The sequence below is a fragment of the Octodon degus genome, unplaced genomic scaffold (genome assembly GCF_000260255.1).
Source record: "Octodon degus isolate 3935 unplaced genomic scaffold, OctDeg1.0 scaffold00240, whole genome shotgun sequence".
Taxonomy (NCBI): Eukaryota; Metazoa; Chordata; class Mammalia; order Rodentia; family Octodontidae; genus Octodon; species Octodon degus.
In genome coordinates, this window is record NW_004524816.1 from 1,060,130 (window position 1) to 1,075,087 (window position 14,958).

A 14,958-nucleotide genomic window follows, 5' to 3' on the forward strand; every position below is an offset into this window, starting at 1 on the left:
TAGCTGAATAATACTCCATTGTGTAAAAATACCACATCTTTTTCAACCATTCTTCAGGTGATGGACATCTTGGTTGTTTCCAAGATTTGGCTATCACAAATTGTGCAGCTATAAACATAGGCACACATATATCACTATGATATGATATTTTCAGATCCTCTGGGAAAATTCCCATTAGAGGAATAGCTGGTTTAAATGGGATTTCCAGTCCAACTTTTCTAAGGAGTCTCCACATTGATTTCCATAATGGTTGCACCAGTCTACATTCCCACCAGCAGTGGAGAAGGGTTCCTTTTTGCCCACAGCCTCTCGAACATTTGTTGTTGGGTGATTTCTTTAATTGTTATCTTTTTTAAAAAAAAATGACTGCATGTTGGTAATAAGAATAGTGATGTTCACCTTGAGGAATTGGCACATGAATATAACATATGTTTGGTAAATTATATCTTTAGTAAAGCAGTACGTATAAATATACTTGCCCCGGGATGGGCACAGCCTTTGCCTATCATGTTTTAAAAGACTTATAAAAACCTTTATGTTAATGGGCTTTGATATGTTTTTATGTAGTGAGCTCTAGTTGGGACATATTTTCTTGGTTAGAATCTGATTAAAGGGGGTCGGGGAGATGGCTCAGTAGAATAAGCGTTTCCCTGGCAAGTGCAAGGGCCTGAGTTCAATCCCTGGTTCTGCCAAATAAATAAATAAATAAATAAATAAATAAATCAATCAATCAATCAATCAATCCAGTTAAAATCTTTTTGTAATACTTATGTATGAATAAAAGTTTCAATTGCCTAATAAACTTTACAGATCATTATAAGTTATGAAAAAGTCCTAAATAAATTTGGACTCAATCCATAATGAATAAACTACTTTTAATCTCTTCCCATTAAAAAGAATTTCAGGGGCTGGAGAGATGGCTCAGTAAAATTAGCATTTGCCTGGCAAGCGCAAGGGCCTGAGTTCAATCCTTGGGTCAGCAAAAAACAAAAACAAAAACAAAGAACATATTGCTCTTCTTGTTTGTGTTTTCTAGGTAGACTCATGTCCTTAAAACTCATTTCTATTCAGAAATTCTTTATGAACCCACTGCAGTTGATAGATTCATATAGCTATGTGTGGCTTTCTAGTACCTTTAGTGGCAAGTTATATATATCCTCACATCTGAGCTTTTGTCACTGATCATGGGAGATATTTCATAGCCTAAATTCTAGCTTATATTTTTGCAGGTATTATTTTGTATATTTTCATGTGCAGACCTATGTAGGATACATCCATACTGGAGATTTGTTAATGAGAATAAGACAAGGGTAAAAAAGTTTTGATCAATGTAAAAATGAAATAGACTTCTTCCTATTTTTTCCTCTAAGTATAGCTAGAAAACACTGGCTCTAGTAAACAGAAGAAACATAAAACCATGAAATGGAGGGAGAAAGAAGGAGGACCCATCGGGAACATTTGGTTTCAAGAAGCAACACCAGGGTTAAGTTCCCTGGGTTACGCTGGGAGCCTCAGCAAGGGACAAGCAAAACTGGGAACCCAGAAACACAGATGGATACAAACTAAAAACACCAGACTGTTGTTTTGTTTTATTTACACAACCAGCTAGAAAATGGTATAGAAATCTTGTAGCCAATAATCATCCTGTTCCAGCCCAACAGCATGGGTAGAAGACCCCCTACTGCCCAGAAGCAATGAGGTTTATCCTGGCACTGTTAGTGAAGGCCACATAGAGCAGTAGTAAGAGGCTTCCCATTATTTTCCCAGCTGGAATTTATTAACTAAGGCCTTGTGGAAACCTTAGGTACCACATCTTTCCAGTGATCACAATATTGGATGTTGAATGAACAAATACCAGTAATCACTAAAATCAAACAGAATGAGAAAAGATCAAAGGTGATTTGACCCAGAGCCCAGGTCTGGCATGTGAGTAACACCTCCTGGGGCCCACTGGGTCCTCATTCGACCCAGAGCCCAGGCCCAGCATGAGTGCGACTGCCCAGGACCTGCCAGATGTTCATTTGGGCCAGAGCACAGGCCCAGTATGTGAATGGAACTTCCTCCATCAGACAGGACCGGTGTGGAACCCTGCAGCTGAACTCCCTACAGAGAGCCTAGAGGCAAGACCCACCCAGCTGATTCAGGAGTAGAGCATCTCGCCAGGGTGGCACAGCGGGTTCACTTCCAAGGGCTACAGCAGAAAGAAATGGAGCACAGCAGTCAGACCCAAGCCACACCCACCTGGATGAGTTTGAACTTGGTAGATCCAGACCTGGTACTAAGATAATAACTGTACCAAAGCTCTACACCAAAGGCCTAAAGACAGTGCTATACAAAATGACAAAGAGAAGGAGCAAAATGCATTCTCAGGCCCCAAGCCCACTCAGAACAAATACAAGAGGCAATAGCATAGAAGAAATTGGAAAGCACACACCTGAAATCTCTGAAATAATAGTGTCGGAAGTAAAGAAACAACTGAAAAAAGGTGTAAAAGAAATCAGATCAGAAATAATTTCTGAAGTAAAAAAAGAAATGATAGCTATAATGAAAGTAGTACTAAGTGCTTCTGAAGAAGACACTGATTAAAGAAATAGGGGGAAATAGGAAAATGATGGAATCCTTGAATAAACAATATAGGAAAGAAATAGAATGCATGAAGCACATTCAAAGCACGTTCAAAGGAAATTAAAACGTTCATCACAAGCTGATAAAACCGTTTGAATGAAAGTGAAAATAGACTTTCAGACCTTGAAGACACCATTGCAGCTATGAAAAGGTAAGAAAAGATCTCTTAAAAACAACTAGGATGCAGGAAAAAATAATTCAACATCGGCAAGGCGTTGCAAACATGAACAATGTAAGACCAATAGGCATCAGTGAGAAGGAAGGAGTCAATACAAATGATACAAAAAGAATATGGACAGAAGTAATAGCAGAAAACTTCCCCAAATATGGGGAAACAATTCAGATAACTGAAGCATATAGAACTCCAAATAACATCAACTCAATGAAAACCACACCCAGACATATAATAATCAAGATCCCAGAAATTCAGCACAGAAACAGTATACTAAAAGCTGCTATAGAAAAGAAACAGATCACATTTAAAGGAACGCCCATCAGAATAATGGCAGATTTCTCTTCATACACTATCAAGTCAAGAAGAGCATGGAGCAAAGTACTACAAGTCTTGCAAGAAAACAAATTCCAACCCAGACTGATATCCCCTGCAAAACTCTCTTTCAAGTATAATGGAAAAGTGAAATACTTCCATGACAAAGAACAACTAAAGAATTTCATGATGACAAAGTCAAGCCTACACAGACTACTGGAAGATATTCTGTAGAGGGATCAAAATGACCACAACTCCATGAATGAGAATGGAAAGAACCCCCAAATAGGGCAAACAATTAAACACAGGAGAAAAAGAGGTATACAAAAGCAGTCTTTCAATTATTCTTCTGTATGCAGCAGCAAATATTTCCATCAGCATATTCTATAAATGGACTTATCCTCTACCTGTGGGACATGATTCTATCTGGGTCTACAGGGTGGTTATCAAGGAAATAGCAGTAGGTCAGTCCCACAAGTGACACCTGGCCACCGGCAAGCCCCATGGACACTGTCCATGTCCACCACATGCTAGAACTTTGTGTGATATCCTATCCCCAGACTGTTAGAAGTGCTGGTCATATATTTGCCATTCTAGTACTTATGTTTTATTCTTTTTTTTAATATTTATTTTATTTATTTATTGTGTGTGTGGCCAGCTCAGCCCACCAGGGGGCGGGGCTGGCTGGCATGTGGTGCTGGAGGATTGAACCGCGGTCCCTGTGCTTTGTTTAGCTTAGCTTGTTCTAAGTAGGTGCTTTAGACCACTAAGCCATCTCACCAGCCCTACTTATGTTTTATTCTTAGTAATCTTTACTATCATGAAAACTTTTTCTTAGTTGAATTGTTTTGAAATACTTAATATTTAATTAATATTTAATTTTCTGAATATTGTTTAATCTTATTTTTTGTTTTAAGATTTATACTCTATCTTTGATTTACAATCTACTTACAAGACATGGTATTATATTTTCTCCTAGGGGGCAGGGGAGATGGCTCAATAGAATAAGTGCTTCTTTGGCAAGCGCAAGGGCCTGACTTCAATCCCCGGTTCCGAAAAAAAAAAAAAAAATTTCTCCTAGTATTAGAAACTTAAAAAGTATATTTCCATTTTCCATTGAGTTTATGTTACTTCTTCCTTGTCCTTTACATACCCACCCACCCCCCACATACATATATATGAAAATATGTATATAACCTGACATAAGATTGGTACTGTTTTATAGAAATCTTTAATGACCTTTCAAATGGGTTCATCTCATGTATTTTACATAGTCCTGCATAACTACCATTTTGAGAGCTCTTTATTCTTTATCCAGGACCATATAGCAACTTCTCTTGCCTGCTGGATTATGGTCTTTCTTATGTTCTATATGCTACATCTGGAGGTATTAGAATATTTTGTGTTTGTATAATTGGAAAATATTTTACTTTTAGTTTTCAAAGGTATGTTTGCTAAGCATAAAATTCAATGAGGACATATTTTTTTTTTCTTTCAGTCCTTTGAATTAATTAGTCTAGTTTCTTACATACTTGCTCTTTTTTTTTCTAATGTGGAATAAAATGCTATTTAATTTTGTTCTTCCATAGCTAATATTTTAATGTATGTGCTTTAATGATTTTTCTTTACAATAAGTTTTGAACAATTTCATTTTTGTGTATCTTGGTATGATTTTATTCAAATTTCTTGTGAAAGGGGTTCATTTTTCTTGGAAATGTGCTATAATTTCAACTAAATTCAGAAATCTTATATCTTTGAATATTTATTGCCTACCCCTTTTTACTTTGAGAATTCTAATCATATGAATATAAGTTTCTTGATTTTGGCATGGAAAAAAATATTATATTACTGATCTGTAAATTTTTCTTCATTTTTGCCTTGGACAATTTTAGTGTTATATTCACTTAAGTTTATAAATAATTTATTTACAAAGTTCAATCTATTAATCTCATGCTATGTATTCATTTCAGAAATATTTCTCTAAAATACATTGTGTCTATGTCTTACATCTTTCACATTTCAATATTTGTCTACAATTTTTAATATGCTATATAATTATTGATTTTCAATAAAGTTAGTGAGAAAAAAAGATCAAAGGCATCAACAGTAAGATAACACATCTGAGAGTTATGTGACAGAGATATTTGAGTGACCACTGTAAAAATGTTCTAATACGCACTGACACACTTGAGACAAAAATAGAAGTAACACAGCAACCTAAGATATAAAGAAATAAAAGTTTTAGAACTGAAAAACACAGTAAATATAATAAATGAAAGCAATAGATGTATTCACTAGAGCATAATCAGGAGGATGAAAATTTAGTGAAGTTGGAGAGTAGAAAGTATCCATGATGAGCAACAGAGGTAAAGGGGCAGCGAGACCGTGAAGCCTAGGACTGCCGCAGGCTAGTAGTCCTGGCCTCAGAGCTGCTAAGGGAAAGAGAACGACCCTGGACTGAAAAGCGCAAGCCTAGCAGACAGCCCATGCTTAGAAGTTCAAGCTGAGAATACACCGAATAGGGTGAATCCAGAGAAATCCATGAGGAAACACAGCGGAATTCCTGGAAACTGGAGGAAGAAAAATAGGAAAATCTTGAAAGCGGTGCAAGAGAAAAAAATACCTTTATATGTAAAGGGAAGTTTTCTGAGTGACATCATCAGAAACCATAGAGGCAATAAAAGGGGATACAATATTTTCAAGTGATGAAAGAGAACTCTCAACCCAGAATACTCTACCCTGTGAAACTATCTTTGAGAATAAAGGGGAATCAAGACATAATTAGAGGGCTGGAGAGATGGCTCAGTGGTCTAAAGCACCTACTTAGAACAAGCTTAGCAAAAGCATCAGGGACCGCGGTTCAATCCCCCAGCACCACATGCCAGCCAGAACGCCCCCTGGTGGGCTGAGCTGGCCCCTCTCTCTCTCTCTCTCTCTCTCTCTCTCTCTCTCTCTCTCTCTCAAATAAATAAATAAAAATTTAAAAAAATAAATCTCTAAAAAAAAAAAAAGACATAATTAGATGAAAGAAAACTAAAGGAATTATCACCAGTACGCGTACCCTAAAAGAATGGCTAAAGGAAGTTGCTGAGCCAGCAACAAAATAAAGAATAAGTCTTGAAACACGGGAAAGAACAACAGAGTAAAATATAGAATCCAATGTAGGATATTAAACTAATTATTTCTCATTTTTTTGTTCTTTTCATTTTTAATTCGAACAGATTTTCCTTTAAAGTGCCTAGCTTCATAAGTACTTTAGTAAGGTACCATCAATTGATAGCTCTAATACAAATAAGTTATAATGCATTGCCTTAAATTTTTTATTGTAACATTTATATATGGAATACATATGGTAATTTAATGTGACTATACAATGTGTAATAATTTCTTCAGGTGTTAATCACGTTTATTTGTTAGGAACATGACACTTTTCTAGTTATTTTGAAATACAGGTTTTTTTTAACCAATAGTTATACTGCACTCTAGAAATGACAGCTAAATGTCTTCTCTCTTTGGAGCTAGTTATTGAGCCTTTGTCTCCTCTTCCTTTTCCAGACTCTGGTGACCACTGTTGCTTTCTGTTTTATTTATGAAATTGAATTTGTTTTCATAAATGGATCAGAATATGTGGTATCACCCTCCAGTTTCATCCATTTTATTGAAAATAACAAGAACTTTTCATGGCTGAATCATATTCCATTGTGTGTACATATATATCTGCCTTTTTTATCCATTCATCTACTGATGGGCATCTAGGTTCATTCTATATTTTAGTTTTATAGGTATTGCTGCAATAAATATAGGTACAAGTATTTTTTGCGGTATAATTTTGTCTCCTTCGGCTATATACGAGGTAGTGGAATTGTTGGATCATCTTTTAGTTCTGTTACTAACTTTTATGGCTATGTCTTCACTATTTTCACAGTGACTGTACACATTTACACTCCCATAGACAGTGTATGGGCTCCTCTTTCCCTGCAGCGTCTACTGTGTTCCTGATAATAGCTCCTCTAACTGAGATTCGATCATGATTTCGATTTGATTTCTCTGGTGGTGTGAGTGGAGTACCGCATCCCTCTAGTGTACAGTGCTTCTCAGCCATTCGTATTCCTTTGGAGGAATTCCTTTCCCCATTTTTCTAACTAGATTGTTTTGTTTTTCCTGTGTTTAGCTTTTTAAATTCCTTTTATATTCTAGACACTAAGTCTTTGTCTGATGAATATTTTGCAAATGTTTTCTCATTTTCTAAGGGTTGTTTCTTTTTTTTAAGGGTCTTATTTAGTATTTAGTACAGGGTCTACAGGGTCTCACTATGTATGTCAGACTCATAGTGATCTTCCTGTGCTCAGCCTCCCACGTGCTGGGATTACAGGCACCTGCCACCATGCCCAGTCTCAATTGCTGTCTCAGCCTGCCCCAGGGGTGGGGCTGGCACGGCACCCTGAGGATCAAACCCCAGCCGCTGTGCTCCACTTTCTTCTGCTGAGCTATCTGGCCAGCCCTTCTAAGGGTTGTTTCTTAATTCTGTTATTTCTGTTGTTCTGCAAAAGCTTCTTGATTTGATATAATACCATTTTTGGTGCCTTTAGTTTGAAGTTTCATCTGAAAAACCACTGCCTGTCTCAGTATGTTGAAGTGTTCCTCCATACACTTTCTTGTTGTAATTTTATGGTTTCCTACTTTACATTTAGATCTTTGATATATTTTGAGTTGATTTCCAAATCTTCATCTGTTTTTATATGTGTATTCCATTTTGCCACCATCATTTTATCACAGACTGTCTTCTCTACTGTATGTTCTTGGCAACTTTTTCAAAGGTTAATTCCATCAATGTTTGTTCATTTCTGGGTTCTGTATTCTGTTTTGTTGGTCTGCATATCTGTTTTTATACCAGTGCCAGGCCACAGTGGTTGCTGTGGCTTGCAGTACGCTTGGGCATCAGGCGTTCTGACTCCAGGCTTGCTTGTTTGCTCAGGTCACTTCGGCATTGTGGGTCTTTTGTTGTTCAATATAAGCTTAAAGGTTTTTTTAAAAATTTCTATGAGGAAAGTCATCGGTATTTTGATGAGTATAGATTATTTTGGGTAGTATGGTCATTTTGACATTTCCTCCTACTTGAAACATGATACCTTTCCATTTTTTATATCCTTTATAAGTTCTTTCATTAGTATTTATAATAAATTTTCATTGGTAAGATCTTACACTTCTTGGTTAAAATTATTTCTAAATATTTTATTTTGTAGTTATTGTGAATGAGCTTGCTTTAATTTCTTTTTCAATTTGATTTCCAATTCAATTCAGTTTTCAATTTAAGATCATTATTGGTATATTAAAATGCTGTGCTTTTTATGTTGATTTTTGTTCAGAAGGATTTTTTGATTTTGTTTTTGTTTTTTGGACTGGCTCAGGCTGCCTTAAGAGCGAGTCTGGAAAAGCAGGTAGAACTGGGGAATTGAGCCAGTATCCTGCGCCTGACTGCATTTGCATAAGCAGACACTTAAACAACTATGCTAACCAACAGGGCCCTTTATGTTGATTTTTGTATCCTCCTTTACTAAATTTGTTTTTCAGTGCTAACAGCTCTTTTGATGGAGTACCTAGGTTTTTATGTTATAAAATCATGTCTGCAAACATGGACAATGTAACTAATTTTTCAGTTGGGGTGCTCTTAATTTCTTTCTTTTGCCTAATTTATCTTGCAAAGATGTCTAGTAACAGACTAAATATGAGTATTGGAAGTGGATATCTTTGTCTTGTTCTCAAACTCGGAGAAAAGGCTCAGCTTTTTCCAATCAATATGATAGTATCTGTGTACTTTTAATATATAGCCTTTAGCATTTTGAGATATGTTCTTCCTGATACCTAACTTGGTTTTCTTTATTATTATTATCAAGAAAAGATGTTGAATCTTACTGTTTTTCTACATCTACTCAAAAGATCACATGTTCTTTATCCTTTATTCTGTTGATATGTCATATTACATTTATAGGTTTGAGTACACTGAAGCATCTTTATATCTCTGGGGTGAATTGTATTTGATCATGGTAAAATGTTGAATTTAGTTTGTTGCTTTTCTGACCATTTTTGCATCTGTATTCATAGGAATACAGATACATCTTTCGGTTGTGCTGTTCACTGCAGTATTATTCCATTTTCTCCAGGTCTGAAAATTTTCTGCTGAAAAATCTACTGTAAGTCTAAGAGACATTCCCTTATATGTGACTTGCTGCTTTTCTCTTGCTGTTTTCAGGATTCTGTGTTGTACTTTTGTCATTATGACTCTGATATGTTTTAGTGAAGATCTATTTGGTTGAATGTAGATGGGATCCTTCACATTTCTTATAAGTTAATGTCTGTATCTCTGAAAATTGGGGAAACTAGCAGCTATTGTTTCATGAAATAGATTTTCAGTGACTTTCTTCCTTTCCTTCACCTTGGTTTCTTTAGATTCATTATGTTGGTTTTATTTTCAGGTATTTGAAGTTGTAATCTATTTCTGGAGTATCACTGTTTTTCTTCAGAGGTATCTTGTTCCTTTCACATTGTTCCCTTATGTTGATATCTGATGTGACATTTGCCTCTTTCAGTTTTTTGAGGTAGCTTTTGTGTAATTTTTCTCACTTAGGATATAGGGTTCATTTGGTAGATGTTTTAGATTTGGATATGGGGGAGGTCTAAACTGTAGTCTGTGTGATTTTTCTTTCTCTAATATCTGAAGTGAGCATGAAGGCACTTGTATGACTGCAATGAATATGGGCTTTCAAAGGTATAGGTATAGATTCCTCAGAAATCATAGAGCAGGCTATGGTGAGAGCAGCTTTTATTGTTGTAGTACAGCATGTGGAGAGGACTGTCCTTCAGAGACTCAGGGTAACTAGGTATGATGCCAAGGGTGTGGTGCCACCAGTCACCACTCTAAACCACAGGACACAAAAGAGGCCTTTCTAGGATTCTCAGAATGAAGGCAGGAGGTGCCTGAGCTGTGGCACCAACAAGCATAGTTATGAACCCAAGGGCGGGATGGTACTTGCCCAGGTACACAGTACTCATTTGATGAATATGTGCTAGCATATTTAAAGGATCATTCAACATATATATCAGTATTCGAATGTTTAGCAATATGTTAGCCTAGCTTTCTTTTTGGAAAACCACTGCTAAAACCTAGTGAAAACTAAAAAGAAGTAAGATTTGTAGATGTAGTTTGATTTTTTTCTATCCCATAAATTTATTATGTTAAAGGTCTTCTTAATTTGTAGATCGCCCGTAAATTCAGAGTAGAATCCTCATCATGCTAGGCAAGGCCAAAAGCCTTGACCATCCCCTGATGGTCAGATGGACATCTAGGCATCCAGCATTGGGTGGCTGACTCTTGGACTATTGAAATGTATAACTCAGTCCGTTTTCCACTATTGTAATAAGCATGGTGATTTCTCCTGCAGAGAGCACCATGGGAATGCTATGCAGCCTTCCATCAAAGATAACAGTGGTAGCCATGGCTCTCCTATCAGTGGAAAATTAGAAGGCATCTTCTTCAGCTGCAGCACTGAATTCAACACTGGGAAGCCGCCTCAGGATTCACCTTATGGAAGATACAGGTTTGAGATTGCAGCAGAAAAACTTTTTAACCCCAATACTAATTTGTACTTTGGGGACTTCTACTGTATGTACACTGCTTATCATTATGTGATTCTGGTTATCGCCCCCATGGGATCACCAGGAGATGAATTCTGTAAGCAGCGGCTTCCTCAACTAAATTCCAAGGATAATAAATTTTTGACCTGTACAGAAGAAGATGGGGTGCTGGTTTACCACCATGCCCAGGATGTCATTTTAGAAGTTATTTACACCGACCCTGTGGATCTTTCTCTGGGCACTGTGGCAGAAATCACTGGTCATCAGCTCATGAGTTTGTCTACTGCAAATGCAAAGAAAGATCCCAGCTGCAAAACCTGTAATATCAGTGTTGGACGCTAATGCCCCTTTCTTATCCTTACTCAGCCCCTTCTTTTCCTCTGTGGTTCATTTTCATCACGAGATGTTTTCCACTGAAGCATGCACATGCCACCATCACCGAAAACAAACTCACTTCTCCAACTCCATCCAGAGCTGATTTAGTGTTTCCCATTCCCCACCTTTCCTACTACTTTCAGTGATCAAATATCCTAAGTTCTCCTGACACTTTATTTGCCTAGATGCTGCAATGTTTTTATTTTTCCTATATGCCAAACATAACAAGACAATTATATAGACTGCTTTAGCAAAATACAAAATAATGGCTTATAAATGGTGTTTAAATATGCATTCATTTTAACCTACTGAACAAATATTGGAATAACTCCAAATCGCATGAAAGGGTGTAATTGCAGCATGAGTTAAATCTTAAAGCCTAGAGTTGTCAGCACTTCCAACTTGTTATTTGACAGTGTTATTTATGTTATTTATATTAGCTAACAGGAAACAACTACTGTGTTTCAGCATAATAAATATAATAGAAAAATATTTTATTTGTATTGTATAAAATATTTACAATCATATCGAATATGTGGAGTTACATTTTAATAGCAACTGTATACATTGTCACAAAACCATTTCCCTTATCAAAGATGTAATTTGTAAACCTCAAGTAGTTGTGTATCTGTCCTGTTACAAGTGGATGACTTCAATTAAACAAATTTATGAAGGATATTTTTCTCATTCATAAAAGTTATAAAATCAGGTAAATACAGAGAAAATAAGTTTCTAATTTGCTTTTGAGATCATCAACATTCTTCCCACCTAAACTATATGAAAATGTGAATTTCTTCAGTATCATGCTTACACATTACAGAAAATACAGATACAAACATGATGCATACGTGAAAGAAAATGTCAGCATTTTACTTGTTTTTAAAAAACAAATGTGTTTTAGTACAAAATAACACAAACTAGAATAGACTAAAATTGATGAAGAAAATAAAATATTCTGAGTCCTTTCCCAAGGTACCAGGGCAAACAGTTTCTAAGTCTTTCATTTTGTACAGAATAAAGAATAAGTACAGCTCATGAGAAAGATTTTTCACTTTACAAAGTACAGACCTTGCAACATTAAGAAAAATGCATATTCCTGATGGAAAAATAGTTATATATTCTTATAATAAGCAAAAAGATTAGTAATAATACTATGGTCACATTAGATTATATACTGAAGACACATCTATCCAAAATACCTATTTTAAAATTTTAATACAATATTTTAATATAAACATCTGTCAGTTATAGACAAAGATAATTCACAAGGTACATGCTATCAGAATGAACTTTGGTAACTGGAAATGTAAAAGCGCAAATAACTGATAAAATAATGTGCTATCTTTATAGAGAAATAAAAGTAGCTGTGACACTTCTATTTAGGGCACTGAACGTCTGTCAGACTTAAGGGATGAGGCAGTAGATGTTGTATCACTTAAAAATCAATTTGAAATTTCAATTAAACTATTTTCTTACTGGAGGCTTTCCTTGCTTTATAAAATCAGAATCTCTTTCCCTTTTCTGATTTAAAAAAAATCATGCTCTTTTCCATACACTGACATAAACAATCTTTGGGCACTAAATAAACTTTCTCTAACAAGTGGCCCATGTATGTGTCACTTAGATTTATCAAATATTAGTTTTTGGAAATACTTCTATTGATTGAGTTTTGTCCTTGGCATGGAGGAAGCTGATTTTTTTTCCCAATGAGATGGTTACCTGTTGCATTTTTCCCTGTTTAATTCCCTTTTCCTAGTAGAGTATACAGTTAAACTTGCTGTCCTTTCTTAAAAATAACTAGCACTAAAGTGCTTCATTCTCAATATGTCAAAGCTACTTAACACACAGGGCACGGGAAAGTAAGCTTGATTTTTATCTTGGGGGAAGAGGACGGCGATGTCCTGAACCTCAGATCGTTTTGGCCACATCCTGCTTGCTGATTAGGACCTCCAGGAGCCTCAGTTTGGCTTTTGTGTGCTTGTATTCACAGTACTCGTCTGCCATTGGTATCCTGTCTTCCTTCTGTGGGCTTCTGCGGGGAGAAAACAGATTCCTTAGTCCATGGTGAACCGAGCCTTTCCATATACTTGTGTGCTTAACAGATACAAAAGTACAGAGCAGCAGCTTCCACTTGATTTTGCTATTGTCTCCGTTCCTTCCCCTGCACTTATATTTGCTCTTCTATGTTTCTAAATAATAGTATCATTTGAGGATGTGACTGTCATAGGTCTTTTGCAAATAAATGGTCCTTGCTTAGACATGACAATGGGCAAGTGAAAGATGAGAACAAGAACTAGAGTGTAAAGGCTCTCCCTGGCTAGTTGTTCTCCCGGTATTTGCCACATCCCACACTTGTGCAGGATTTTCAGCCCACATAATGAAACTTATTTTTTTAAATGTCAACAGGAAAATACAACAGAAATTTGATAACACAAGTCAGTCACAAAATTATGGCTACAAGAAAAAACATCCAGTGGCTAGCTCTCTTACAAACTTGAAACAACCTCATGTTTTCTTATAATACCTGTTTTTGCCAATATGTAGAAGAGTCATGTTCCTTAACAGACCAAATTTACGAGTCAAAATTACAGTAGTTCACCTCTGCACATGAATTTTACTAAGACTAGACATAGAACATTGTATACATTTCCATACCAATGCAGCCTAACTACTGCATACTGTATGTTATCAGGAACATTAACAGTGTCTTAAAAGTTTTAGTAATCCATTTGCAGGGTCATTTTACCTTATGGATAGTCCCAGTAAAATGTGTTAGGAAATCAAGATTAGAGTCCATAAGTCCTAGCCATTCAACAATTTGCTTTTAGTTATAATAAATCTTTATTTTCTCATTTAAATGAAATGTATCACCACAAGAGGGCACACAACCTTACCAAGTACTTACAGGAATATCTGAAGTAGGTTTAGAAATCACAGTGTAATAGAATGCTATATGTAGAACATAATTAACCTCCTTAGGTTTATAGGGTAAGTCTCTGGGGTTCAAAATAGATGAAGGATGTGAAGGCGATCTGGCCATGACATCTTCACCCCATTGAGCACCAGGGTTGCTTCTGCTGATCTGGCTGGCTGGGCAGGTATCCCCCCACTCCATGTGCATCCCTCCCAAAGCAGCGTGCTGAAAGAGGACAACCACCCCCAATGGAGCAGGACCACTGTCTCAGGCAAGGGTATACAGGTAGCTGTGTTCCCTCGTTAGAACCTCCCAACAAGCTGTCAAAAACAGTTCAAAATATAAACTTACCTAGGGAACTCAAAGTTATGAAAATAATATATGCACATCTTAAAGTGACTATTTCTTACATGCAATGACTAGATTTAGAATACTGAAAATAGCTCCCTACGTCAGAAGCTCCTTGAATGAGATGTTTTCATAGAATACCTTCAACTTAAAGCTGCGGATAGGAGGAGATTTAATGTAAGTCGCACATACTGGCACACGGCACAAAGTCAGTATGCTAAAGAAGGCTTTGCAGGTAAAGAGCCACAAATGTTTTGTAAAATGAAAACATATGGTAAAAGAAAACAAATTGTCTACATTTAATATGCTGCCTCCCACTAGATTATTTATCAAAAAAATGTAAATAAGTTGGGTTTGTAGCAAACTGAAAATGGAGATTCCAGGTAGAGCTTCTCATGGGCCAGGGATTTAGCTCAGTGGTGCAACATGTGCCTGACAAGCACGAAGTTCTAGGTTTATTTTATTTTTTATTTTATTTTATGTATTTAGTATAGGGTCTCACTACATAGATTGGACTCTAGTGATTCTCCTGTTTTCAGCATCCCAAGCACTGGGATTACAGGCATGTGCCAACACG

General features: G+C 36.3%; 2 protein-coding genes across 8 annotated transcripts in view; one reads left to right on the forward strand and one right to left on the reverse strand.

The window, feature by feature from the left end:
- Phyhipl (phytanoyl-CoA 2-hydroxylase interacting protein like) overlaps positions 1–11,795 on the forward strand; it is a 75,071-nt gene extending 63,276 nt beyond the window's left edge. For all 6 annotated transcript variants that reach the window (XM_023706128.1, XM_023706129.1, XM_004645877.3 and 3 more), the window contains one exon: positions 10,552–11,795. In XM_023706128.1, the coding sequence (XP_023561896.1) occupies positions 10,552–11,086 (535 nt within the window). In that variant the 3' untranslated portion in view covers positions 11,087–11,795. The remainder of the gene's footprint in view (positions 1–10,551) is intronic.
- An 86-nt stretch (positions 11,796–11,881) lies between these two features.
- Fam13c (family with sequence similarity 13 member C) overlaps positions 11,882–14,958 on the reverse strand; it is a 100,009-nt gene continuing 96,932 nt past the window's right edge. For both annotated transcript variants that reach the window (XM_004645872.2, XM_004645875.2), the window contains exon 13: positions 11,882–13,151. In XM_004645872.2, coding sequence (XP_004645929.1) covers positions 13,028–13,151 — 124 coding nt within the window. In that variant the 3' untranslated portion in view covers positions 11,882–13,027. The remainder of the gene's footprint in view (positions 13,152–14,958) is intronic.